Source organism: Onychostruthus taczanowskii, unplaced genomic scaffold (assembly GCF_017590055.1).
Source record: "Onychostruthus taczanowskii isolate IOZ18803 unplaced genomic scaffold, ASM1759005v1 scaffold52, whole genome shotgun sequence".
NCBI lineage: Eukaryota > Metazoa > Chordata > Aves > Passeriformes > Passeridae > Onychostruthus > Onychostruthus taczanowskii.
In genome coordinates, this window is record NW_024502791.1 from 6148821 (window position 1) to 6175638 (window position 26818).

General features: G+C 37.6%; 1 protein-coding gene across 1 annotated transcript in view; it reads left to right on the forward strand.

Annotated features, from left to right (window-relative positions):
- FRMPD4 (FERM and PDZ domain containing 4) overlaps positions 1–23662 on the forward strand; it is a 108995-nt gene extending 85333 nt beyond the window's left edge. Inside the window, exons 5-16 of the mRNA XM_041416489.1 lie at positions 2579–2683; positions 3860–3967; positions 6919–7050; positions 9140–9259; positions 9994–10130; positions 11395–11521; positions 13858–13947; positions 14521–14703; positions 17811–17949; positions 18526–19587; positions 19913–21184; positions 22311–23662. Of these exons, the coding sequence (XP_041272423.1) occupies positions 2579–2683; positions 3860–3967; positions 6919–7050; positions 9140–9259; positions 9994–10130; positions 11395–11521; positions 13858–13947; positions 14521–14703; positions 17811–17949; positions 18526–19587; positions 19913–21184; positions 22311–23662 (4827 nt within the window). The remainder of the gene's footprint in view (positions 1–2578; positions 2684–3859; positions 3968–6918; positions 7051–9139; positions 9260–9993; positions 10131–11394; positions 11522–13857; positions 13948–14520; positions 14704–17810; positions 17950–18525; positions 19588–19912; positions 21185–22310) is intronic.
- Positions 23663–26818: the final 3156 nt, after the last annotated feature.

Below are 26818 nucleotides of genomic sequence, written 5' to 3' on the forward strand. Positions count from 1 at the left end.
AGCAGAGAGTGTTCTCCCAAATACCTGGCACAGCTGTTTCATTTTCTTACACCCCTAGTTTATAGTTTGGAGCTTTTTGGAAAACAGTCTTCTCCAGGCTCACCCAGAGTGTCTGGCAAAGGGCCAGAGTCCTTCCTATGTCGCCACAGCAAAAGTGGAAATGAAAGGAAGCACCACGTTTTATGGTAGACCATGGTGTGCTCCCCTGGCTGTGCAATGGGTACATTAAACCCCCCATCCCAGAGGGGTTCTTGGGAGCCCATGTATGTTCAAACCTTTAGTTGTCCAATTGCATTTTTGCAACAATATAATTTAAGTGTTTATGCCTCCTGCAAGTGACTTTTGAGGCTGTAGAGAGAAAAAGAAAGAAGTTGTAGAGAGCAATAGGGACACATAGTGGTTTTCCAGATGTGCTGTATGGGAATAACCTTGCCAGAATCCAGAAAAAATTTGGCAGTCTCCCTGTTAAGAGAGGCCAGACTAGTGACTCATCTCATAATAAGAGGAAGCAACAGCACAGAGATTTTTTTTTTCAGCAAGAATAGTAAGAGAAAGCCACTGTTTCCCCCATGTTCTTGCAAGGGAAAGCCAGTAGCCTAATCCTGCTGCTGTGCTGCCCTGTAGCAGTGGAATCAACAGTTTGCAGTCTATTACTTGGGTGCCAAATAGACTATTCCCCTTACACATTGCAGAGGGGGACTACATGGAGAAGAAGGAAATTAGAGAAGGCATTTCTAGAGTTGTTATATTAATCATGGTACTGTTTTATACTGGGTCTTTCTAGGAATTAATCTCCAAGCAGTATTTAAACTGCTTCATCATTTCCATGTTGTCCCCTCTTGCTGAAGAAGTCAACAAGGTCCCCCACTCTGAGGTGTCTTGATTTTTTTTTCTTTTTTTTTTTTTTGCACCATTCCTTTTTTTTTTGGTGGTTGTTTCAAAACTTCTGGGGACCTTCCATTTTTTTCAGCGCTGGCTCTGGATGCTGGGCTTGGTTTGTTCATGCGGTTGAATTTTCTGTTATTTACAGTTATTGATTATTGCGTAGTCATATGTGCTAAAGAGGTAAGAAAGAATGAACTGTGAAAGCAAAGAAGCATTTATTTCTTGATTCTATTTTGTGTCTCAGGAATTACTGGATGTCTCTGATATTTCCTGGGAAAATGTGGCAGTGTTCATTCCTTGTTCCCTGGCTGATACTGAACCTATGGTAATAGTTACCATGTTTTCAATGTGATGATAGATTTGAGGCATGCAGAAGGAAACTAGACTTCTTCCTGCTAGTTAGTAGAAACAAGGCTTCTGCATCATAAGAAAATAAATTTTTAAGCAGTTTCAGCAGAGATCAGAGACAGAAACAGAGGAGCACGTTGTTTCTGCCTTGGACTACTCCATTACTCCTGCAGATTGTTAGTTCAGTCAGAATTTGAGTGATAGTAACAAGACTTCCCAAATTTACAAGAACAGCTCTCATGCCACATTGATCATTACCACTTGTGCCTCTACTTATTTCTCACAGGAAAACCAACATGACATAAGTCTTTATTCAAAACTAGTAAGGTCACTTCTCAGGACTTAGAGTAAGATTCTGAAAGTCTTAATTCATATTTTCATGAAATAAATGGATCAAAACCTGGCCCAAAACAGCTCAGTGACTTTCAGTGAAAGTGAGAAAGTCTTCCATTGCCCATTATCACAGTCATGAAGTAAGGCAATGTCAGAAGCACTGTGTTTGTAACTGACCTGAGAATAAACCAACCTCACTTCTGCTGCTGCAAATGGAAATCCCATTGACTGTGAACATTTAAGTTGTTACTAAAAAGTAGCTATTAGTCAAATTTCTCAAGTGAGGAGATGTTTTTTTTTTTCCTGGGGCTGAAAACAGGTGAACCCATTGCATCATGTAGTAGGTAAAATTCAAGTAGGTCCTAGAAGAAAGTTTGGAATGCTTCTACAATTCTAATCCATGAAGCCCTACAACATGTCAGTATTGATGGCGTGCCCTGCACAAGTGTGTTTAGGGGATGCTTTCAGGGGAAGCCTGATGGCCTGCAGGTGCCTCTTGGTGGTTTTCACCTGTGTTCTGAAGTGGACAAATGCAATGAGATGCCACTGCATTTGGAGACCTCACAGACACTTTTTTTGCAAAAGTTGCTTGTATGTCTGTCCAGTAGATCACAGATTATGCAAAGATTTTCCATTCAGTCTGTAAAGAAAGTGTCACTGATAGGTCTCTGGTCAGTGTCCCTTCATGCAGACAAGGCTGGGGACAGTAGTCATTGTGGGAACACTACCGGAATTTGTGTGTGCACTGAGAGCCCTTCTCATCGATCCAGTCTAACAGTGGGATAATTTCCAGTATGTTCAGTATGTACTGATGTTTCCTTATGTGTATGTACATAGAGATTACCTTAGGATGCATAATGGTTTGACTATATTTCCCTTCTTCTGTATGCAAAATGTTGCTGTGTGCATGGAGTTCCCAGTATATAAGAAACAGGGCGAATATCTGAAAAAAGAAAATAAAGGTTTTAATTTTAAGTTATGTGATATATCTTGTCATCATCTTTTCTTCCAGTCTCCTAAATCAGCTTTTATTAGTGCTGCAAAAAAGGCAAGATTGAAGTCCAATCCTGTCAAAGTGCGTTTCTCTGAGGAAGTAATTATCAATGGGCAGGTGTCGGTAAGTATTCAGTTATTTAACCTCAGAAAGGATTGTGCATTTCATCCAAAGGTACAGCTCAAACCTGGAAAGGGAGGTAATTACATGGAAGGAAAAGCAGTGACAGGCTTGCAAAGAGAGGGGTTGTTCTGTTTCTGAAGTTTTCCAAAGATCTTTTTTCAAGTCCATCAGGCCCATAATTTTGTGAAAAAATTGTCACTTAAAATAAAATTAAGATGCTAATGAATGAATTTTGTGGTGATAACATGTTTGTCTTTATAGACTTGATAGTGTTTGTCTGTTGGTTTCTTTGGATCAACTTTGTTTTCATAAAACCCAAAAGCTCAAGAGAGTACCATGTCAGAAAAACGGATTAAGATTTTAATTTAAAAACTGATTAACCTCACAGACCACTTCAAAATTTGTTTTATCTCCTTGAACTTATTGTTTCCAGACCTCAGGCAACGTCAGCCTCCCTTTGAGAGGCACTGAACTCCCAGCTCATTTTCATAATTTTCCAAAGCATCATTCCACACTAATGTCTTTAGCCAACTCTATTCCAAACCTAAATTGATATTGCATTTTTTCTAAAGCAATTTCTGCTTTTTAAAATAAAAAGAAGCAAACAAAATCTCCAAAGATTTGTTTCCCTTCCTTCTCCCTCTTAATTTTTCTATACTGGTTATGAATCATCAAATTAGGTAGCGATGTTATATGTTGTTTCTCTTAAATGATGAAAGAAATAGCAGCATTTAATATCCCCCTGTAAAGGACATGTTAATTACCTTGACTGTAATCCTTACTAAAAAACTGTAGTTTCAATTTTTTAGATTGATAGCACTGAAATAGCTCACTATATTCAGAGAAACAGTAATTTATTTTGCTATTTTAGTGAAGATGTTTCAACTTCAGAGGAAATATTTATTGTCAGACAGATAGTATTTAGGGAAAGAGTGTACTCCAAGACAGACATAAAATGTATGTGAACGGTTTTATTTTTCGAGGACAGAAACCTATAGAGGACAGATGTAATGAGCCTGGCTAGACCCTTGCAGGGCACAGATATTTCTGCTTTCAGTTTGGGCCAACACCTTCCTTCTCAGTTTTTACTTTTCTATCAGAATGGTGTACTTCTTGATAGAACAATGTTTATCTTTCTCTTGTTGCATGTTGTAATCTGACTAATTTGCTTAACAGGAAACAGTTAAGGACAACTCGCTTCTTTTCATGCCAAATGTTCTAAAGGTGTATCTTGAAAATGGACAAACCAAATCTTTCCGCTTTGACTGCAGCACTTCAATAAAGGTAAGCTAGCTATTCCTTGGTGTGAGACCTTTGATAATTATCATTTACTTGGAATGCTTTGAAAACAAAATTACTGGTGTGTTCAGTTTGAGCTGGACTCTTAGTTCACAAATAATGAGAATTTGGTCCATTTTTCTGCTCCTAAAAATGTATTTTATTGACAGTGAAGAAGAAGCGATGACTTTAATGTGCTTGGAGCACAATCAAAATTGTGTGCTTGTATCATTTTGATATGCTGCCAAACACTAGCATGATTTGTCAGCAAAAGTCAGGAGCTAAGAAGATTAAGATGTTGGTTACTGATTGAATATCATCCAGCTTATCATTCAATGAATTTAGGATGGAATATTGTAGGATTATGTCGGTGATAACTTACTTGCCTCAGTGCAGTGCCCTTTATACTTTCCATAGCACATTTCACATGCAGAAATGAAAAGGTAAAGCCCTGGCACAAAACTGAGTGTGCCAGGGAATGTCTGTGACACTGTTCCATGTGGGTTCCTAAATCAGAGGCATCATCAGTGTCTGTGAGAGCCTTGGACTAGCATGGTAAGCAGCAGGGCTAGCATTGCTGTTTGGGGAAGCTTGTTTCAACACAGACTGGTTACCAAATCTAAAGTTTGGTTATCAGATCTACACCAAGACATGAGAGGGGCATGGGTGGGATGATTGATGAAGGTTGGGAATGCCAGCTTTAGCTCGTTTTAAGGGATTGTGAAAGCAGGCATGTTTGAAGAAAGGCTGCCTTTGTGCTCACTGCAATACAGCAGCATGCTCAATCAGTTAGAGCAGCAAAGAGAGTTATTTACTAAGGTAGACAAGAAATTTACTCCAGTCTGATGGCAAAACAGCTGCTAGAGTCACACGTAAAAATGGCATGCAACATTTGTTAATAAATGTAGCATATATGCCTTTGGCATAAGTTGAATGCAGGTATGGATGCAAGTATTCCATCCATGGGATACTGAATTCCTTGAGTTAATTTGAAAATTTGGCTGGTGAAGAAATAGGAGACATTACTCACGTAGCTAGTGAGGTCTCTGTACCCTTCTAATCTGCACAAGTCCACTTTCTAGTATTTTTTATTATGAGCATATAAACAATCAACCTATTCCAGGATGTTTTGCTGCTGAAGACCAGTCTTTGGCCATCACATTACATTAGTTTTCAGTAGTTCTGTCATGGATGTGTCAGGTACTATCAGACCAAATGTCAAATCTGAAGTCGTTGGTACAAATACCCATGTGGACTCAGTCACCTAGCTGTATTCATGTTTTAAGCTTGCTTTGAACTTAGTAATTTTGACTATTAGTAGGGAATAATTCCTTTGCATCTAATTCAGGCAACTATATATTCTGAGGCCTTCACAGCTATAAATGACACATTCTTGCATGTGTGTTTATAATTCTCAGTGTGGATGGGTGGGTGTGGATTGTCACTTCTTTGCTTAACGGGGGTGGCGTGACCCAGGTGAGTCAAGGTAAATGCAGGATTTTTCACCTCTAGCAGTCCAGTATTTCACCACTTAAAAAGGAGGGTACAAGCAGCACCGAACTTGCAGTCCTCACTTTCCATATTGTTGGATCATGGCACCTGGGCTGACTCTGAAATTTTCAGATGAGAGGAAAAGCAAAAACTTTGGTGCAGTAATTCAGAGTCTGTGTGCCTCATATGTTCAAAGGCCCAGAAGAGCTAGTGGTGAAAAACAGTGCCATTACTACCCTCTCTTAAAAGCTTATATTTAGTATTATGCTGCTTCATGTTATTATTATGCCCATAGTATTTTAGCATAGTTTAGAAGTATAAATAAAAGTAGATTTAATATGTAACTAATAAATTCCCCATTGGTCAGAATAGTATAACATTAGCCTTCATTATTTAGAGTGATAGCTAGCGATTCATTAATGCTATCTTATATTCTCTACATTGTAGACAGCTGTCCCCATCTTCCCACGTACATTTTTTTCATCCGTCCACCAGTTTGGTCTTGATTTTCCATAAACACCCTGTAATTGATCAATTAATCTTCCTAAATTATGTTAAAACACTTGGATTATGATTCGTCATGATCTCCTTAGTAATTCCTATCCATCTGGATACTTATGTATGTCTGAAAATCTTTCAGATGGAAGGAAATGTTTTAATCTTGTCACCAACATACTGTGAAACTGTTTCTAAATGGTGGGTTATTATGTATTTCTTTTTTCTACAGTATTCACTAAAGTAAAAGATACCTTGACAAATGATATTAATAATCTGCATACATTTACAAAGCATTATATGTAAGTTAGGTAGGGATTAGTTGAGTGGTTTTGTGAAGAGGTTTGTTTAGCTGTTATTTAAGATACAGTCATTACCAAATTAACAATCCTTAGTCATAATTCAGTGTGAAAAAGCTAATCAGGAGTCTCTACAAGCTGATACGGTCCATCAGTTTAGAGCTATTGTTTTGCACAGGTATTGTCATCATTGACTTTTCTGTCAGCATTTAAGACTCAAGAAGTGAACTTTAAAAAAAACCCTTTGCCATAAGAACAAATAAAGGCCATTCATATAATTTTTTTGTTGAACTTATAAATTTGGTTTGCCTGCTTGATGGCATGGCCCCAACAAAGGGAAGAGAATAGTGATAAGACCATCTCTCCTTTGCTGATGGGTTTTATTTCCGGGGAGACAGATATGATTTAAGGGCCACACCAATATGATTTATGTGTTAAATCACAACAGAATGTTGTCCATTCCTGGCAATCCCATTTATGTATTTCACACATCTGTAACCATCTTGGGGATGTTTGAGGAATAGTTGTGATGTCCTGGAAACTTGTGCAAAACAGGAACAAAGCCTGGGCTTCTGCCCTGTGCTGGGTACATGCAGGGTGTGTGGCAGTGAAGAACTGGGTCCCAAGCATTTCATTAATTTAAGCACTTTTTATAAATCCTTTGTTAATTAGGATGTCATCTTAACACTCCAAGAAAAGCTTTCCATCAAGTGTATTGAACACTTTTCCCTAATGCTGGAGCAGAGAGTTGAAGGATCTGGAACGAAACTCCTTTTGCTTCATGAACAAGAGACTCTAACTCAGGTTTGTGTAATGGTATATGAAAACAGATATTAGTGAGATGCCTTAATCGGTAAATTTTCCATCTTTTTCATTACTCAGATGAGTTAGCTGCAAGCTTTTTAGTTTGATACTCTCAAATAGCTAGGATATTTAGATGTGATTGTAAGAATAAGGTTCTCACAGGAATTTTCTGTTATAAAAACAGGAATTTTCTGTTATAAATATATAAAAAACATATTTCATTGCTTTATTGGGCCTTTCAAAAATATAAAGAATTAAAAAATCAGACTGAAATCTGAAAAATACTTACCTAACCTTTTCATATCACATGAGGCCCAGCTACTAAACACACTCAACAGCTGGCAAATTCATGGCAACAATTCTGAGAAGCACCATCTGCCCAAATTTCTTTAAAAGCCTTATTTTGATATTTTGTTCCGATTTGGTTATACAGATCTGTATCTGTGTGACAGGGAATAGTCCTATTTCTGATGAGGTCACGTTTGGCTTGTTTACACAGAGGTACATTATGTCACTTCATTGATGATGAAATGTGACACAGAAAGTAGTGGTGTGACTTTCTTCCTTAGATCAGGGAAGTGTGACTAAAGTTAAAGCTTCTTCACAGTTACAGGGTACCCTGATTTTATCTGCTTATAATTTTGCCGAATTGTTTAGCCTGAAATTTTCTATTATATTTCTGTGTTTCAGGAAAACATTAATATTTTTTTTTACATTTCATTTAAATTGGAAAAAGAAGGAAAAAGGGGAAATGGATTCTGAGATGTGGAAAAATACTTAATTTAAATTACAGAATTCCTGTAATAATAGCCAGAGTCTATGTAATGGTGTGAAGGAGCTTGGTTTACCAGATAGCAATCTTTCTAGCATTTTCTAACCTTTAAGCACTTGCTTTTGCCATGTTAGCATTCTTTTCTTGTGGGTATAAGCTACCCAGTGATTGAACAATATCCAGAAATACTCAATACCTGTCCTCCTAGCCCTGCCATCTCCTTGAAGTTATTGGTAAAATTCTGACTGAAATCAGAAAGATCAGAATAAACCAAGTTAGTGAGCTTTCAAAAATCCCATCTGGAGCTTTTGTTAATATGTACAGAGTATGTCTATATACTTAGGAAAGAGGTGAGACAATGTGCAATAAATAGAACTTTTGAAAATTGTTTGAGCAAGACAGAGACTTCTATTGGAGATTTTTAAAAGCACAGTTTTAGCAAGTAAATGCATTGATTTTAAAGTACCCTAACTCTCTAACTGCATTAGCCTAATGAATTAATTACATAAACAGCATTAATTCTGACTACATTAATTCTGAGGGTGTCTTCTTTGAAGTTCCTGTAAAATCAGCAATATTTTAATTTGCCATTATAATGTTGCTGCTGACCATGACTTACAGTGTTGGATTTGGATTGTTATCCAATTACTCCTTTGCTAGCCAGTGGTCTCCTTTGAATATACCCAGCTTAAAGAGTTAGAGGCTTAAAAAAGTTTTGCTGATCAACACACAAAGCAGACGTTTTAATTTCTTAATGTATTGCATCTCAGTCAGAAGTTATGGAGTAGGTCTCTCAATCCAGAACAATGCAGGAAAAAAAACTAATTTCTCTCAATTTGCCTAAAAGAGTAAAACAAACAAGAGAAAGTGAGAATAATTGATGCCAAGTTGGGCCTCATTTGTGTTCTCAGACAGCCTAAGAAATAAAATGTAACCTTTCCCCAAACACCTAACTCTTCTCTTTTATGTATTTGAGTCCTGCTGAAGCTCAATTCAGTTTGTATTTCACTTGGATGGTTTTTGTTAAGATCTGTTTTATCTCATTTCACCCTGGTTTTGAGCGAATTCTGTTGCTTTGAGGATGAGTTGTATCAGGCAGTCATGCCGTATGAGTCTAAGAGTCCTTCCACAAGATTATATATACAATGTTCTTTGGTGAAGAACTTAATAAGTAGCCCATGGCAAAGCTCTTTTTTGGGCAGAATTATTTTTCCTGCTACCACAGGGCTCTGGAGCAGGGTAACATTGCCCAAGGCTATAGACTCTGTTGCTCTACCAGGGTTGCCAAGCTCTAATACTATTATTGCACTGTTCTAGGTGACCCAAAGGCCAAGCTCGCATAAGATGAGATGTCTTTTCAGGATTAGCTTTGTCCCAAAGGATCCCATTGATCTTTTAAGAAGAGATCCAGTTGCTTTTGAATATCTCTATGTACAGGTAAGTGAAATAATGGCCATTGCTAGTGTAAAGGAGAATAAAAAATACACTTACTCTCTATATAAATTTATATCTTCACATAGAAAAGCATGGTTGCAGTGAATTCTGGCTTTTATTACTGCTGCATAAAGCCAATGAATGCACTTGGGGAATGCGCAAATCTCTATCATCTGCAAAGTCTTCTTTCTTCATAAGTCTCTCCAAGCATTAATGCTTTGATATCTTTCCAAAATATATTTGGCTTTAGAGTGAAGCTGAATTAATTGTTAAGACTTATTTATGGTACTGTAATATCAGACAGAAATGATGTCTGAAAAGGTGCTTCCAGTAAAGGGGATGGGAAAACTGATGTACAACCAAGGTGGTTCTCCTGAGTATCTCACCAGGTGGAATCCTGCTATCCTGAATCCAGATATACTGATACCCTCCAAGCACTCTTTGTGATGGAGGATTAGTCTTCTCTCCAGGAAGAGAGCTTAGGTGAAAGTAATCATGCCTTTTGCTCTTTAACAGAAGTACTGGGTTTCTTCATTAGTGCCCATATCCTGAATATCTGACACCTCTGAAGGCAAACACAGAGTCCTGCTTCTGAATTAGGGGTTACTTTTCATGAAGTGTTAATTAGAAAAAATAAAAAAAAATTAAAAGGGGGGTGAAATAAAAGAAAATAATAGTAGCTTATTTTAAGTGCAAGATTTTTTAACGTGATGCTCCCTCTACTGGTTCTTTGGCAGAGCTGTAACGATGTGGTCCAGGAAAGATTTGGACCAGAACTGAAATATGACATTGCTCTGCGGCTGGCTGCATTACAAATGTATATTGCAACTGTGACCACCAAGCAAACTCAGAAAATCTCCCTCAAGTACATAGAGTAAGTTGAGAATGCTGTGTATTCTTTAAAAGTGAAATGTTAGGAGTAGCTTGTAGATTATTTAAGGTTATTTCTTTAGTATGTCTGTATGCGTGCACCAGTTAGGTTTAATCTTTTTCACGGAAATTAATTCAGGTGTGTTAGGAGTGGTACATTTTGTCCTTTTGGTCTGTTTACCTTTTGATCATCTGTTTGGGCATGTGAAATAGACTATAAATGTAATATGATTAGCTCATTTGCTTTCAGTGATTTAAGATCTAAATTTATATGGTCTGAATCCTACAGTTATAGTGAAGATTATTATAGTAAGATTCAGATTATTGGTTAGTTCAGAGGACAGTAGGTCATAGATTGGGTTTGTAATATTTTGTTAAATGCAGATGTACTCCAGTAGGCACCTGTCTTATGTTAGACACCATATATATATATATATATATATATATATATAAAACTGTGTAGTACATATACATATATACATATATATAACAACAATGAAAAATAAACATTGGAAAGTGCAAATGTGTGCATGTCAGTTTGGATTGAAAAAAATAACCAAAAACCCACAACAAAATAAAAACCCCAAGCCCTAAAACTTTTGTTGCTGTTGCTTAGTTTGCTTGCAGAATGGAAATAATAACTGTTACACACTCAGTCTTGAAGAGTTTATCCATCATATTGAAGGCAATGTTATATTCTATCCTATTAATGAATCTGGAAAAATAGTGACAAGTGAAGAGTAAGTCTTCTATCAAAAGGGGTGCTTCAAAAAGAAAAAGAATTTGGTAAATGGAGGCAAACTGGTTGCCTTTGAGGGGGAACCAGCCCTCACCCCCCAACCCCCCAAACATAAAGGTGACAAGAAAATGGCTCTGTTTCCATGTTCTAAAAGAAACCAATAAAATAAAATTAAATCTGACATTGCTTTGTTAAATTATCTGCTACTTTAATTCTGTAATCATACTTGTCATTGTAATTAAGTGGTGTCTAACATAGACTTTTGATATCAAACTTAAATATTCTTTGCTGAATGGCATGAATGAAGAGATGGAAGGGGTAGAAGAGAGATTATTTATAATTTTAAAATACCTTTCTCATCAGAAATAAAATGTTTAAATTTAAGAAATAACATGTTATTGCAAAATGCTGGACTTGATCAACTCTCCTTCTGTTTTCAGGTAATCATTCACTTGGCATCGTAGTCACCAGTCTTTAGATAAATAATCATCACAGGAATGTGAAATTAAATATATGCCTTTTATTGCAGAAAAGAATGGGGATTAGAGACTTTTCTTCCATCTGCTGTGCTGCAAAGCATGAAAGAAAAGAACATAAAGAAAGCACTTTCCCACCTTGTCAAAGCAAATCAAAACCTAGTTCCTCCAGGCAAAAAGGTATTACATTTGCATCTTAATGTAAAATATGTTTTAAAGAACAAAAGTATGGCATGCATGGGACACATTTAAAGCTAATCTTTTGGAGAAACACCTAGCCACTTTATTTTCAGATTTAACTTTTGGTGCTGGTGCAACATAGCCAAGAACTATTAAAAATAATTAATAATGTCTCAGCTAAACTATCTTCTTATCTTGAGAATGACAGAGAACTGGTTATTAATACCTCATGTATGATAACCATATATATATAAATTTTAAATTAACTTTGCACTTTCTATGAATGACAGATTTGCTAGGAAAGTTTTTGTTCTCTCTCTGATGCTCTCATCTGACATCAATGCTGTTTTTCAGATTGTTTTCTGTTACACTGTAGAGAAAGACTTTTCGCTGGCCAAGATCTAACTGGATGGTCCTTGCAGTAAATTACCCCTCATTGCTGTTGTAAAATACTTTTCTTAGCACTAAGCTTTCACTTCAGCTGGAAAAAACACAGATAAGACAATGTCTCTGAGAAATGCCTTTATTACATGGATGGAGCTGAGACTGCTTTTAGACACTATAATGTGGTTTCTTAGTGCAGATCATCTTCTCATGCGTAGCCAATGGAGAGAAATAGGCACTTCCAGGGAAGCAATACATCCCATCCCGCATTCGGGACCAGAAATAGGTCAGGTTGCTTGTGTCCTAGAAATGCTTATGTCTCTTCATGGACTATAAAAAGACCCTGAGAGTGACTAGTTGAGACATAAAATGAGCTGAATCTTGCTTCATGACACTTTGCTTCTGAACCAAAAAACCTCAAAACAGCTGGTGCCGGAGCTAAGGCTTATTGTCATCAGCAGAAATCCTGCTTGGAGGTTTCAGAACACATCTGAGTGTGAACATAGCTCTGTGTGTCTGACCTCAGGAAGAAAGGCTGAAGCAGTGCATGTCTCCTATACTTCTGAAACTAAAGCTAAATTATGCCAGTTGCTTATTATTTATCTTGGTAGTATAAATTTGGATTTATTTTGGAAGCCATCACTGCTGCAGGCCTTACTGGTGTGAGATATGCCTTGCAGTGGCATACCAGTATCAGTTCTTGGTTAGAAGAGGTCTTCCAACAGTCCCCTCCTGCAGCAAGCAGACTTTGTTGGGTTTGCTTAATTATTTTTGATTTGAGCTTTGGAAGTACGTGTTTGCCAACCTGTTTTTCTTAGTAGATTGGTCTGAGAAAGAAATTTCTTCAGCACCTCCTGTCTCACTTGTAGGTACCACCAGAGGATCTAATTGATTTCTTTCTGGGGGTTTTCTCTTCCTTCACATGAAGGGAAGCTTTTCCTTCTCAGGATTCTCCTGGATTTTTACAATCCTTGCGTATTTCTGCACCAAGTGAACACCTGGTGCAGCAAAGGGCAAAGCATTACCACTAGTTGCTCTGCTTTGGATCCATACTCTCCTTGTTGTCTAGGAAAAATTTAGGATAGGGGCCCTTAAAATGCTGTTCAAGATTAAATAAGATTTTGAATTAGAAATTAGAAATCCAGTGACTGTAATGAAACTAGCAAATAATATGAGAATGTTTTACATTATCTTCTAAACATCCAGATGCAAGGATTTACACGAGGGAAGTGTAAGGTTTGGATTCAGACTGCTGAAATTAACTGTTCCGTGTTTCCCTTCTGTCTCATAAAATATTTCCAAGTTTTCTTTTTTAAGTAGGTAGTTTAAGCTCAGAGGAAAAAAAGAGGAGACAATTTCTAACATCTATTATATAACATGATCATATGTATTCATGTGCTGTATTTAGCTTTCTGATTTATTACCTACTAAATATAGTGGAAGAGTGTTACTTTAGAAAGTAGGAAATGCAATAACCAGGTGGAATAATATGCCCAACACCACAAGTACCTAGCAAAATGTAAAATACGTAGCTGACAAATGCAATTTCTCTGTTCTCTTTCTCTGCATAGGTACATAAGCGTTTAAGAACTGATGGAGTTTATGAATGGAAAGCTGCTGTCTTAGCCTTGAAATCCCTCAGTGAACAGATGTTTAATCTGAGTACTTTAACATTTTCCCTTCATTAAAACAGTTAGAATGTTCTTGAAGTACTCTAATCTGCCCATTCCCAAGTCCTCAGTGCATTTTAACTAAACAAGCAAGATACTAATTTTAGGAATGAAACTGTTTCACCTCATCTGAAGTTCAGGCATCTCAAGATTTAGTTTCAGGCTCCAAAGACCTGTTATTGCAGACCATTCTCTTTATATTACACAAATACATTTTCTTTTGGAATTTTATAATGTGATGATTTCCACAACTACCTCTTACCCCTGTTTCTCCTTTCGCAGCTCTCTGCTCTGCAAGCCAAGGTGCATTATCTAAAGTTCCTCAGTGATTTACGATTATATGGAGGGCGTGTCTTCAAGGCAACACTAGTGGTAACATTTCTCTTAAAATAGTCTCTTCTCTTGATTTTTTTTTAATCTAATGCCTTTTTTTTCATATCATTTTCTTTAGAAGTTTAGGTTCTATTAATATGCTTAAAATAATTTTTAATTGAACCAAATCACTTTTTGTTTCTTTTAATCTTGAAAATAACATATCTGTCATCATAAAAATTGTATTGGGAATTTGGAGATAGATAGCACTTTCTTAGCAAATAGCACCATCCAATTATCTATTGAATGCTAAAATTGTTAATCTGGAAAAATCTTAATGACCAAGTTTTTCTTTTAACAGAAGCAGAGTCCATCCATCGTCTGTCCATCTAACTATCCACCTAAAATCTAGAGTGCAATCAACATACAGCAAGAAATTCCTTTACTTTTTTTAAAATTATGAATCAAGTATGCTCTTGTGTATCATATCTATCTAGTAAAAACATAGTAATCTTTAATGTAGAAATGCCGTGCAATGTAACTGTGTAACTGAAAGAAGGGAGTGATGATTTCTGTCACTATGCAGTAGCTATCAGTTTTTTTATTTGTGTTTTCTTTCTTTTTCTGCTAAAGCAGGGAGAAAAACATTCAGAAGTGACTCTGTTAGTAGGGCCACGGTACGGAATCAGCCATGTGATAAACACCAAAACAAATCTTGTGGCTCTCCTGGCAGACTTCAGCCACGTGAACAGAATTGAGATGTTTACAGAAGATGAAAGCAGTGTTAGAGTTGAGCTGCATGTCTTAGATGTAAAAGTAAGTTTGTTATTGATTCGTGTTGATATAGCATCTTTTAATAATGCTTTTCTCTTTGAGTATTAGATTAAGCTATGCTCTGACAGTACATTTTCAGCTCTTTTTTTGGTCATGGTACATTTGTACTAGAGGTTGGGCCTATAGTGACTAGGCTGATGTTTTCCAGCACCTACCTTCTACTTTGATTTTTGTCTCAGCTGACCCCCAGGAACTTGCTTTGTTATTGTCTTCATGGATTTCCATGGTAAGAAGAGGTGATGATAACACTGATCTTCTCTTGAAGTTCCTTCTAGCGTAATATACAGTGTCATTACCAGTAAAGAGTCGCCAGCTGCACTGGACCAGTGTCCGCTGTACTCCAGTGTTATACCCACAAAGTTTACTGCAAGTAACCACATAGCAATTGTCAATTGAAAAAACTGTAAGAATGAATGGGGTTTTTTTTTAACCTTTATAATTACACTTCAGGATTCACAGATGCTTATCATCTACCTATAATCATTTAACTTCTTTTAAGTATCACTTAGCACTCTGCATCTGTGTGTCATCTAGGGGCAAAATGAGTGGAGTTTTGTATGTTATACTGTCCTGATTGTTTTTAGTGTGGTTTCTATTTGACTATACAAACAGCACACATGAGGAATATTTTACTAGGCTTTTGCTATGAATGCTTTAGATGTACTGACCTGGAACAGTTTCTCTGTATCTAAGGTAATGGAAAAAGCATTGTTGTAAAGTAATCTAGATGCTCTTTGACAGCAATTTAAGAGAAATTTACAGGTTGGTGAACACAGGATCTCTTTCACCTTGCTTGGTAACATCTGAGGATATCAGGCTTCTTTGCCTGCATTACTGTGCTAAACCTGTAGCTCTCTTGTAAGAAAGCTATTATCACCTTTCTACAGATGGAGAAAGTAATATAGAAATTAAATCCTTCCCATCTGCCCATATGTAATATGCAGCCATAGTATTATGCATTACCATGGTATTATGTTGTTATATATTATAATATAGTTACTGTCTTATTGCAAATTGTGCATATCCTCATCTCCTTGCACTTCAACACATGTGATCTTAAACCCAGAGAGACTGACTAAAAAATAAAAATCTATGAGGCTCTGGGTGGAATTTGACAAAAAGTCGCCTCTCTGTGGGGCACAATTAGGGTTTGTGACCGTGTCCTGTGAAGGAGATGCAGGCACACACTGGTAGGTATTCTCAATGATGTTTTTATCCTTTCACTTACCCGCAAGTAGCAGATTCATGTATTCATGCAGCTTCTGAATGTATCAATATATATGATATTATTTTCTTAACAAACAGTGCAGATTTTTGTTTTATTTTTGTTTCTTTTAATATGTTCTCAAGCACGTTTCACTTGGAAGAAGCAGGCAATAAAAGTTTAGCTGTCACAGGACTTTTCAGCAGATTAGCAGTACTTCACAGAATTGTTTTCAGCAATCTGAGAGTTCTGCAGTGTTCATCAATTTCTGCCAATCACTGCAGAAAATTTGAGATGAATGTAGCATTTCAAATGTCAGTTTTTAGTAGTTGCTCAAAAGAAGAGATTAATTAATCCACTCTAGGTTTAATAATTTATAGTAACTGTTTAATAATTTATAGTAACTGTAATAGCTATAGTTGAATACCTTGAAAGAAGCATGTATTGAACAGAAGCTCAGGCTGTAGCAAAAATAGGTAAAAAAAAAAAAAAAAACTTAATATATTTTTCCAAGCTGTGGAAAAATATATTAAGTTTTGTACGGTTTGTACAACATTCAGGGTACCTAGAACATTGTGGCCTGAGATGCTATAGCACAGACTTAAAAACTCATCGGACCTATTGTGGGTTTGGTAGTAAGCTGTGATCAGTTATGTTTTGGCCACAGCTTCCATCAGAATCAGTTGTGTTTTTACTAGTAAGGGGTTGAGTAGGTTGGAGAACCATCCTTGTTGCATGTGACATTCCTCCTGGAATGAATGACATAGGTCCTTGCATCTGTCTTGTGACAGTGGGCTCTGCATGCTAAATTATGATAAATTGTCACAAATGTCCACATACTGTGAGTCAGTACAAACTGTGAGTGATGAGATGGGTTGTCTGTGGTCTAATCTCTTTCTATGCATCATGGTAAGGGCTTCATTTTTATTTCCTGTCTAGGAGTTGTAGAGGCTAACCACTTTAATAAATTACATTTGAGGAGAACAGCTTTTAGTATTAAAAGCTATAGAGACGAAAAAAATGTTTAGGCAGGAAAATGTTTACATAAAGAAAAGTGAAAGAAAATTAAAATTGAATTAAAAGAAAATGAATTAGAGAAAAATGAATTAAAGTAAGTTTCACATGGATGTCTTGGATTTGATGCTTGCTATCCTGGCAGCCACAGTTTTTCAAAACTCTGAGGTCTCACTTTTTGTTAGGACTGTCCTTTTTTTTTTGGTGTTTTATGTTTGTTTTCTTTGCTGATCACACTTCTAGTGATCTTTCTCCAATTTCTTTGTCTCTGCTTATCTGCTTAATTTTTCACCACTTGTCTTTTCAGTAACACCAGGCCACAAACACTGAAATCTTTTAACCTGTCCCTGTCTTGCAGTGCAATGATAGCTTTAACCTGACTGCTATATATTATATAGACCTCAACTTTCCCTGTCTGTTGCTTCCCCTGTCATGCTTCTTTGCATATACTTAGTGCACCACATTTTCTGGGAAGCAGCAGATTCCCACACAACTGCAAGACTCCAGCACCTAATGTACCAGGTTCTTCACTTCTGCCAGATTCAGAGTAGTATTAAATAGTGGTTTTGCCACAGTAAGATATTTATGCAAGAAAAAGATGAAGCAACAGTGTTACAATAGCTTTATTCAGAAAGAGCAATCAGTTGTTAAGATGGACTGGACTAAGATGTTGGACTTCTATCTTACTGCAACTCCAATCTTGACTAAACGTTTTATACTGTTTGGTATTGGTAGTGAGGAAAATAAATTCTCATGTGTATTTTCCAATGTGGTGTTTGTGATGTAATTACTTTTGCTCCGATGTAATAGTATTGTCAACAGACAAACAAATTGAGGAGGAACAGCCTTAACTTGATTGTATTCTTCTTAGCCTATTACTCTTCTGATGGAGTCATCAGATGCAATGAATCTTGCTTGCCTAACAGCTGGATACTACAGACTGCTGGTTGACTCAAGGCGTTCAATATTTAACATGGCCAACAAGAAAAATGCAGGGAGCCGAGAAGCAGGTATTTATCTCACAGTATGTTACCCATGGTCCAGTGTGTAAAGCAGAAGTCCACTTAAGCCAGAGCACCTCCAGATAAATAGAAGGCTGTGTCAAATGACATCTGATTGCTGGCTCAGACCGAGCACTGCAGCTTTATAGTGTTCCAATGCCCAGCTTATGATAGCATCTCCATGGTAAAATAAACCATGTGTCGAATTTCCTTCATAGTCTAGTAGACAGATGCATGCTTCCTGTGAGTGTTATTATTTTATATGCATATATCTTTTGTCAGAATACATATGGTGTTGTAGAAACCAGCTGCTTTTGTGTTACTATGCCTGGAATAGCATTTGTACCTAGCTGAGGTTTAGATTTGTTTTAGAGTACAGAAGTACCAATTAAACTTTAGGTCATTAGGTCAACAGGTATTTAACTTAGAACAGAGGTGAATTTGAAAATACGTTTCTGAAGTATTTGATGGCTGAGCCATCCTATTCACTGTGTTTAATACTTAGCATCAACAAATTATTGTTTACAAATTATTTGACTTTGTTCTTTGATTTTACAATGTTGATTTTATTTTGCCATGCTATAGGACCTGAAAGTAGAGGGAAGCATAATATCCTTGCTTCTGAGTGGAACTGTATACCAAAAACTACTACTTTCCTGGATGAAGGAGATCAGGAGGCTCAAATGTCCTTTGCTGATCCAAAGCAGAAGACTATAGATGTTTCTGAAAGTCTGTTATGTCAAAAAGAACACAGACATCTGTATATAGAAAATACTTATAATTCAGGTGGATTTGATCAACATCTGGCCAAGCAAAGTGACCCTGCTGAAACAGAAGAAAGCAGAAATTTTAACCAGCCTTCACTGTTGTCACTCTCAGGTTTGGAATCTAGCAAGAAAGCACAGGAATCTCCCAGAGGAGCAAAAGTTTCCTTTATATTTGGAGATCCCAACTTGGATGGTATCAGTCCCCAGACTCTTGGCTATGAAAGGCTTTTGGATGAAAGTCCAGAAGTATTAGAAAAACAAAGAGCCATTTATCTTAGTAATGCCAATGATATTAAAGGCCTGGAGTTGTCATCAGATGCTGAAAGCATTCAGTTTGCTACAAATTCTGTTTATGCAACTATAAGCGATGGTAAAATATTTGGAGCTGCAGAAGGGATAGAAGAGCCTTTGCTGCATGATATCTGTTATGCAGAAAACACAGATGATGCTGAAGATGAAGATGAAGTAAGCTGTGAAGAAGATATTATGGTAGGAGAAATCAATAGGCCTGCTCTTCTCAGCCTTTCTGGTTCTAGTGATGACATTATTGATTTGACTTCACTTCCACCTCCAGAAGGTGATGACAATGAAGATGATTTCCTTTTGCATACCTTAAACATGGCCATTGCTGCTCCTCCACCTGGTTTCAGGGACAGTTCTGATGAGGAAGACTCTCAGAATCAAGCGACACAGCCTAGAGACAACAAGGAGCAAGACAGTAATCTAGGCAGTGATGACATTCCAGTGTCGCTTATCGATGCTGTCCCTACTAATACAGAGGGGAAGTGTGAGAAGGGGCTAGATGATGCTGTAGTCTCTACTCTTCAAGCACTAGAAGCTTTGGCTGCTTCAGAGGAACAGCAGACGAATGACAATTCAGGTTCTTTCACCATAGTTACATTTATTCATTGAGAATCATTTCATCTCATCCATTTAGCTTTGGAAATACTCCATTTCATGAGGGTTGGTTTGTGTTTTTTTTTAGTTTTCCTTTTCTTTTTTTGCCATCATTTTGCATACATCCTATTTCATATTTAATGGAGCCACCACTGTTATTAAACTACCTGTCTCGGGAACTGTGCAATAAAGTCAGAGTATTCTTACAAAGAATATTTTTGTCTCTAATACACCCCCTTTTGCTTGTCACTTATCCAGGTGCCTCAGCTGCTGTCATTTAATTGACTCTTATTTTTTGTGGCTTGCAGGTGTAGCTATCCTGCGAGCATATAGCCCTGAGTCATCTTCAGATTCTGGCAATGAAACAAATTCCTCTGAAATGACTGAAAGCTCTGAACTAGCCACAGCACAGAAACAGTCGGAAAACACTGCACGTATGTTTTTGACCACAAGTGAAGGCTACCAACCGCTTGTGGAAGAGCAGACTGAGTTTACCATTGCTAAGAATCAGGCTGGAGGGCCAGGTATGAAGCCCTCACAGCCTTTGGCTGGTGGTCAGGCTGCAGAGCTACAGTCAAAAGTTGTGCCTTCAAAGCAGATTCTTCATTCTGATAACATGGAAATGGAGCCAGAGACCATGGAAACAAAATCTGTCACTGATTATTTTAGCAAATTGCACATGGGATCCTTGGTATATTCTTGCACTAGTAAAAGGAAAAATAAGATGACAGATAGCGAAGTAAAAGCATCCTCTGATGGCAATGCTACTGTGAAAAAGCAACAGGGAAATAAAAAAGCAGAGTCTGATGAAGATCTAAAAGCTAAATTTGGAACTCTTTCAGCAAGAGACAGCCAGCGCCTAAGCACTTTTAATGTGGAGAGAACTGCCTTTCGCCAAAGATGGTATGCTGCTGATGATGGGGCAGCAGATAAGCCAAGCCCAGAAACAGTTAATGGGAAGACTTTTCCAAGAGTTCCTGTCCTTGGTAAAACAGAAACTGACTGTAAGGATGAAGTGGATCCTGAGGTGGATCAGGATGACACCTCAGGGCTTAGCCACGGTGAAAACTTCCTGTCTGACATGACTCCTGTGTCTTCAGCCAAAGACCTAAACGATGCAGAAGATACTGATTTATCTGCAGATGACCATCCTTCAAAGCTTCCAGAAGCTGAGCAGAGTGTGGCTAGACTTTGTGAGTATCACTTGGCTAAGCGCATGTCATCTCTGCAAAGTGAAGGCCATTTCTCGCTGCAGAGCTCTCAGTGCTCTTCAGTGGATGCAGGATGCAGCACAGGCAGCAGCACATGTGCTACCCCCGTTGAATCACCTCTTTGTACCTCTGATGGTAAACACATCATCTCTGATCCATCAATGAAGGGCATTGCCTATGTTCCAGCAGATGAAAGAGCTGCCATTCTTCCAAACCATGGAACGACATTCAAGGACCTGCACCAGCAGCCTGAAGCCGTGTGTCACAGAATGACGGTGCCTGTTGTGCATTCAGCAATCAATGCTGAACCACTTTTTGGCACTTTGAGGGAAGGATGTCATCGGATCCCCAAGATAAAAGAAACTACAGGTACAGCAGTAATAGAGTGTTTCTTCTGTTTATTCTTAAATCTACAAGTTCATGTTGAGGTCTAGGTAAGACATTTCTATTATCATTATCTGGAACTACATCATCAAGCTGTAGCAGACAGGGAGATTACACCTTTAGTTTATTTGTTCATTTTATTTGTTGAGATATTCTGATGAGCTGCATACAAAAACCAGCTTTTTTAAAAACCTCTCATTGCAGTTATAATATTTGGAGGGACACTGATGGAGAGGTCTCTCTTTGGAAGCGTCTCCAAACTCCATAGTCATTTGAGTACCAGATATTTGTTGGATTGTATAATTACTTTAGAAGTTATATTAATGTAGGGTAGCAAAACCTTTGATTCATTTCTTAGGTATCTTATATGCTATTTTAGCAGGTTGTCAAAAACATGCCAATATGAATAAAAAGCTCTAGATGTTAAGAATAAGAAAATGTCACTACCTTATTAAGCATGAATTTACTTCACAATCTGACAGTAGGCGTTTCTTTAAAGTTATAAAAAATGCAGTTTTCAGAGAAAACTGCATTGAAATTCTTTCAGTTGGATTTTAAGTGTTTCCCTCTTCTTGGATTGCAGCCCACATGTAGCAGTAGTGTGTGAATGTATGAAAATCCAAAAGTGGCACAGACTAAGATTTAGAATGAGAAATAATCTTTCTCTGCCAAAAACTGCCACAAAACCAAACCAAAATTACCACGAGCACATCTTTCCACGGGCTTTCAGGTGTAGTTAAAGAAGGTATTTTAATCTGAAATTATTCATCTAATTAGTTAATAGAAAACTTGCAATCCATATATTAGGGGAGATTTGGGATGTTTTGTATATAATTTGCAATTCCTTTTCTTGAGTAAGTCTGCTGTAGTGAAATGAACAATTACTTGTTCATAAATTACAATTTGTTCACTGGCTGTAAAAGGCATTTTAGTGAAATAGGAAGGACTTGTAATGAATTTTTGATGGAATATTTTGAGGAATGGGGACGATTGGGAAATACCAGGAAACCATTTGTACTGACTGTTAAAAGATATTTAAAAGTTCAGCCTATGAATATTATCAGGGTGATGCTTAATTATTCTGTCTGCTCTTCTACTACCCCTAGTGTAGCTTTCACAGAGCCTGAAAAGGGAAGACAAGGAGGCATGCCTACAGCTTTTCCTAGACAGCCTCTAGCTGACTCCATCATGCTATCATCCATGCTATCAGAATCAAAGGTGCCAAGTCAAAATGAAGACTCTTGTGACATTCCCAAAGTAAATCAGGCTTGTGGGGCAACAGTTAGTTTATGGCCATATGACATGATAGGAGGAAGCCTCAGAATGCCGCAGAGCAAGAAAATGCTGAGACGCAGCAGCAGCAGCAGCAGCATTGGAGGATCTGCAGGCACTGAGATGCTGTTTGAGAAGAAGGCAGCCGCGGCCAGCTTGAAATGCCTGGACACCACCCAAAAGGATGAATCCAAATCGGAGAAAAGGGTGGAATTTTCCCTGGGCAAAAAGCTGTCAAAAAGTTACTCTCAGAGTTGTGTGTACGTCAGCACTGATAGGAAGGACAGTAAGAAGTGTTCAGGCACAGACACCAGTCAGAAGGACTCCAAGCAGTGTCGAACACTGCCCTTGCGAAAGCTGACCAGCAGCACCTGGAGGTGCCGGGGTCCCTTTAGCTATTGCTTCCTCAGCAGAGGAAATGATGACAATGAGGAGGAAGATGACCAAGACAGCCATCAGCTCTCACATCTCTTTGAACCACAGACCCTGTGTGAGCTCACAGAACCAGTTGTTCAGTCGTCCGGTGACAATGAGCAGAAAGTCTTGGAGTCCCCGAAAGCTGCTGAGCCCCCACGTGATGCAGTCAAAGAGCATGAGAAGAGCAGTGCTGACACCCAAGGTGGCCAAATTGATGTGAATCTCAACGATGTAGCCTTCGATGCACGAATCACACGAATAAATGTGATGAAAGAGAAGACATATGCAATGCCTGATGGATTTATTGCAGCACAAAAGGATGCCAATGAGCTACTCTCACTGGTCCGAGCAAGTATGGGCAAGAGAGAAGATTTACATCCAGAAACATATGACCTTAAACTTTCTAAGTACAAACAACTGTTATCTTTGGAATCGAGACAGTTGGGAAGTGCCTGCAGGAAAATGGCCATGGCTGATAAAAGCCCTGAGGAAATGCTTTTAGCTATGACTTCCAGCTTTCAAGTACTCTGTTGCTTAACAGAAGCCTGCATGCGTTTAGTTAAAGTCATGAACTCTGAAACACAGCAGCAGGAAATTATAGCTAAGGTGGATGAGGTTGTAATAAACTACATTTGTCTTCTGAGGGCTGCAGAAGCAGTGTCAGGCAAGACCTCTGGTGATCCTAGCATTAAACTCTTGGCTCGACATCCGAATACCATGGCCGCTATTGTAAGCACACTAACACGTTCTCTTAAAATGCTTTTAAACAAATAAAATACAAACGTCACTTCATAATCTACCTTTGCAAAGCCATACATTAAAAAATTTTATTTACTGTATGTGTATGAACTAATGTAACAAACTCAGCTTTCTCTGTATATTTTGTTATTTTATATAAAATAGGTATGAGATTAAAAAAAGTTAAAATACTGAACATTGACAAAAGTAATGACTAGATCTGTCCTTCGGTTTATACAAAAACAACAGCCAAAAAACCCTTTCCCCAAGATCAGAAAAACAAACAGAAAAAAGTCCCATATAGGAGCAAATTGATGTTTGGCTATTTTTCATATAGTCAAATTTATGGTTGTATGAAGTGAACTTCTAAAGCCTGTTATGTCAATGAAATTGTTTTCTGTTTCATCCAAGTTTTCACTTGGAGAATGCTCCATGTTTAGAAGGATTAATTAAATCATAATGTATATAACACAATATTTAATGTTTTAAAATTATAATTTTTAAGCATTGAAAATAGCAAAAAGACATTTAAAATCCAAGAGACTATTATAACTTACTAGAGAATATATATATAATAAATGACTCTTTTGTTCATATGGACTGAATTACCTGATTCTTCTTTTCTAGGACATTCTGTATTTTAAAAAAATGTATTGAATATATGACTATACCAACTTCAGAGGGGATTTGATGTATTGAACTTACAGTGTTGGCCTTTTAGACCTTTAGTGAAGGTAACTCTGGAAGACTGAGGACACAGAAACCAGAGTGGTAGTGGTGTTCTCTCTGAAATTAAAGATTGATGCCATAATGGTCAGACCAGAATGTATGAGGCAGGTCTACATACTCTTTTTCCTGGTAAATGACAGAGAGGACCATCAGAAAATTCCTATGCTGTTTACTGTTTCATCATATATTTATGGTGCACCTGAACAACATGGACTGCATCTATTTTGTTAAATATTTTATACTTCATATTTTATGATTCTGAATGTTTAACTGTAAATAAGTTAGAAATAAAATGAAATTTTCAGAATACAATAAATATCTCTGAAATATTTCCAGCTAGACAGTTCTTCTCTTGAGTGATGACAAAGGTAATTTGTGAATAATCTCTTCCATCCGAACCTTTCTGGAAAGCATTTTGTAGCCTTGTATTTGAGAGGCAGCCAAAGCAACAGCTCTCAGTTCCGGCTGGCAAATAGGCTTTCACAAGAGCATCTGCTGAACCTGTCAGTGACCAAGGAGCAGCAGCCTCCATTCTCCAAACTGATGTAGGTAATTTTCACCTGTATCTCATAACACCATATGCAAAGGGTATTACTGCTCTTGTTTTGAAAACTTAGCCTTTCAGTTGAAGCACACGTGAAGCTTTCTGGGCTGAACTAGAATGACTAAACCAACAAAAACTTTCTTGCACTTCACTTCATAAAACAAAGACTTGCCTTTCCCTCTGACTGCAGAGAAACATCTTCAGAAACACAGTACGAGAAGCTTAATCTGTTGTCTGTAGTAGAAAAATCTGATTTCTGAGCCCAATCCAGTTAGTGCATGGACACCCTTTGGAGGGCAGCTCAGAGGTAGGCTGCAGGCTGACTTACACTGTTGGAGGATGACAACAGCTTGTCTTTGTGATGCTCACACTTGGTGCTCTCGTTCTGGCAGCCAGAGAATGGGGCTGTGAGTGCTGCTCTTGTGCAGCAAATACTATGGGATTTGAGCATTTCATACTGAGGGAAAAAACCAAGCTGAACTGTTGCGTTGTTATCCATTCCTTGATGGTTTTCTGAGTTTATAAAAATGTCAACAGTGATTTAGAAATGCTAAGTTTCAAAAATAAATTTAGGTTGTTGCAACTAAGCATTGACATAGATAAGAATGTGTCACTTTAAGCACTTTTAGTCCAATTCTTTTCTTTCCACTTGTTTTCAATTGACCTAATTGTATTTCAAAGGTAAGTAGATTTTTGTTCTTCTTACTGTTCAAGAACTTTTCTGATTGTAAACATGTTAATTTTGCTCCTTAATGTTAACTATGGTATCTGGTCTCTCTCTCTTTTTTTTTTTTTTTTTGGTCTGTTTTTTTATTGTTTTGTTTTTTTTTTTTTGGGGGTTTTTTTTTTTGTTTTTTTTTTTTTTTTTTGTTTTGGTTTGTTTTTTTCTTTTTTTTTTGTTTTTGGGTTTGGGTTTTTTTTTTTTTGTGTTTAACAAGTGGTGGTGGGGGGGAAAGTGGTGTATCTTCTGCTTTTTAATGCATTTTCATAGAATCATAGAATAATTTGGGTTGTAAATCTGAGTGGTTTTCTGTAGTTCACCTAGTTCAACCCCTGCTCAGGTCTAATCTGATCAGGTTGCTCAGGGCTGTTTAAAGGGTCTATTGGACACCCTCCAAGGACAGATGTCCCACAATTTCTCTGGGCACCAGTTCCAATATTTGACAGTATTTATGGCTTAAAAAATGCAAAAATCTTTACGTCTAATCAGAGTTTTCCATGTCCCAACAATATCCATTGCCTTTGATCATATCGCTGTGCATCCTTTAGAAGAGTCAGGCTCTGTCCTCTCTCTATTCTTTCATCAGGCAGCTGTAGGCTGAAATAAAGTCTCCCCTAAGCCTTTCTTCCTCCAGACTGAGTAAAACCAGTTTCCTCAGTCTTTCCTCATATATCATGTGCTGCAGCCCCTGAACAGCATGGGCACCCTTGACTGGGCTCCATGGTGTGATTTCATAAACCACCACCATGCTCTTGTGTCAGTTTTGATAAATAGGATCATCTAGCCAAGCTCTCTGAGGCATCTCTTAGAAGGCAGTTTCTTCTTCCCCCAGGACTTTAGGTATCCCCATGTGGTACCATGTGAATGTCTTTTTCATAATGTTTCCATACAGATTTATATTCAGGCTTTTAAATGCTGCCTTGTGAGAGCTTTGTACAATGGCACAGCTGCTGGAAATGATTTGTCTGCAGTCTCCTAGAATCACATGTATTCACAGGCATATTAGGTTAGTGTCTCACAATCATCCTTTGTCAGAAAGTATTCTCATATTTCTACTGGGCTTTTGGCAGACCTTATTGCAACTTTCAATACTTAAAGAAGGCCTTATAAGAAGGATGAGGCCAAGCCTTTTAGCAGGGTCTGTTGAAGTACAAAAAGATATAATGGGTTGGAACTACAGAAAGAAATTTTTTTATTG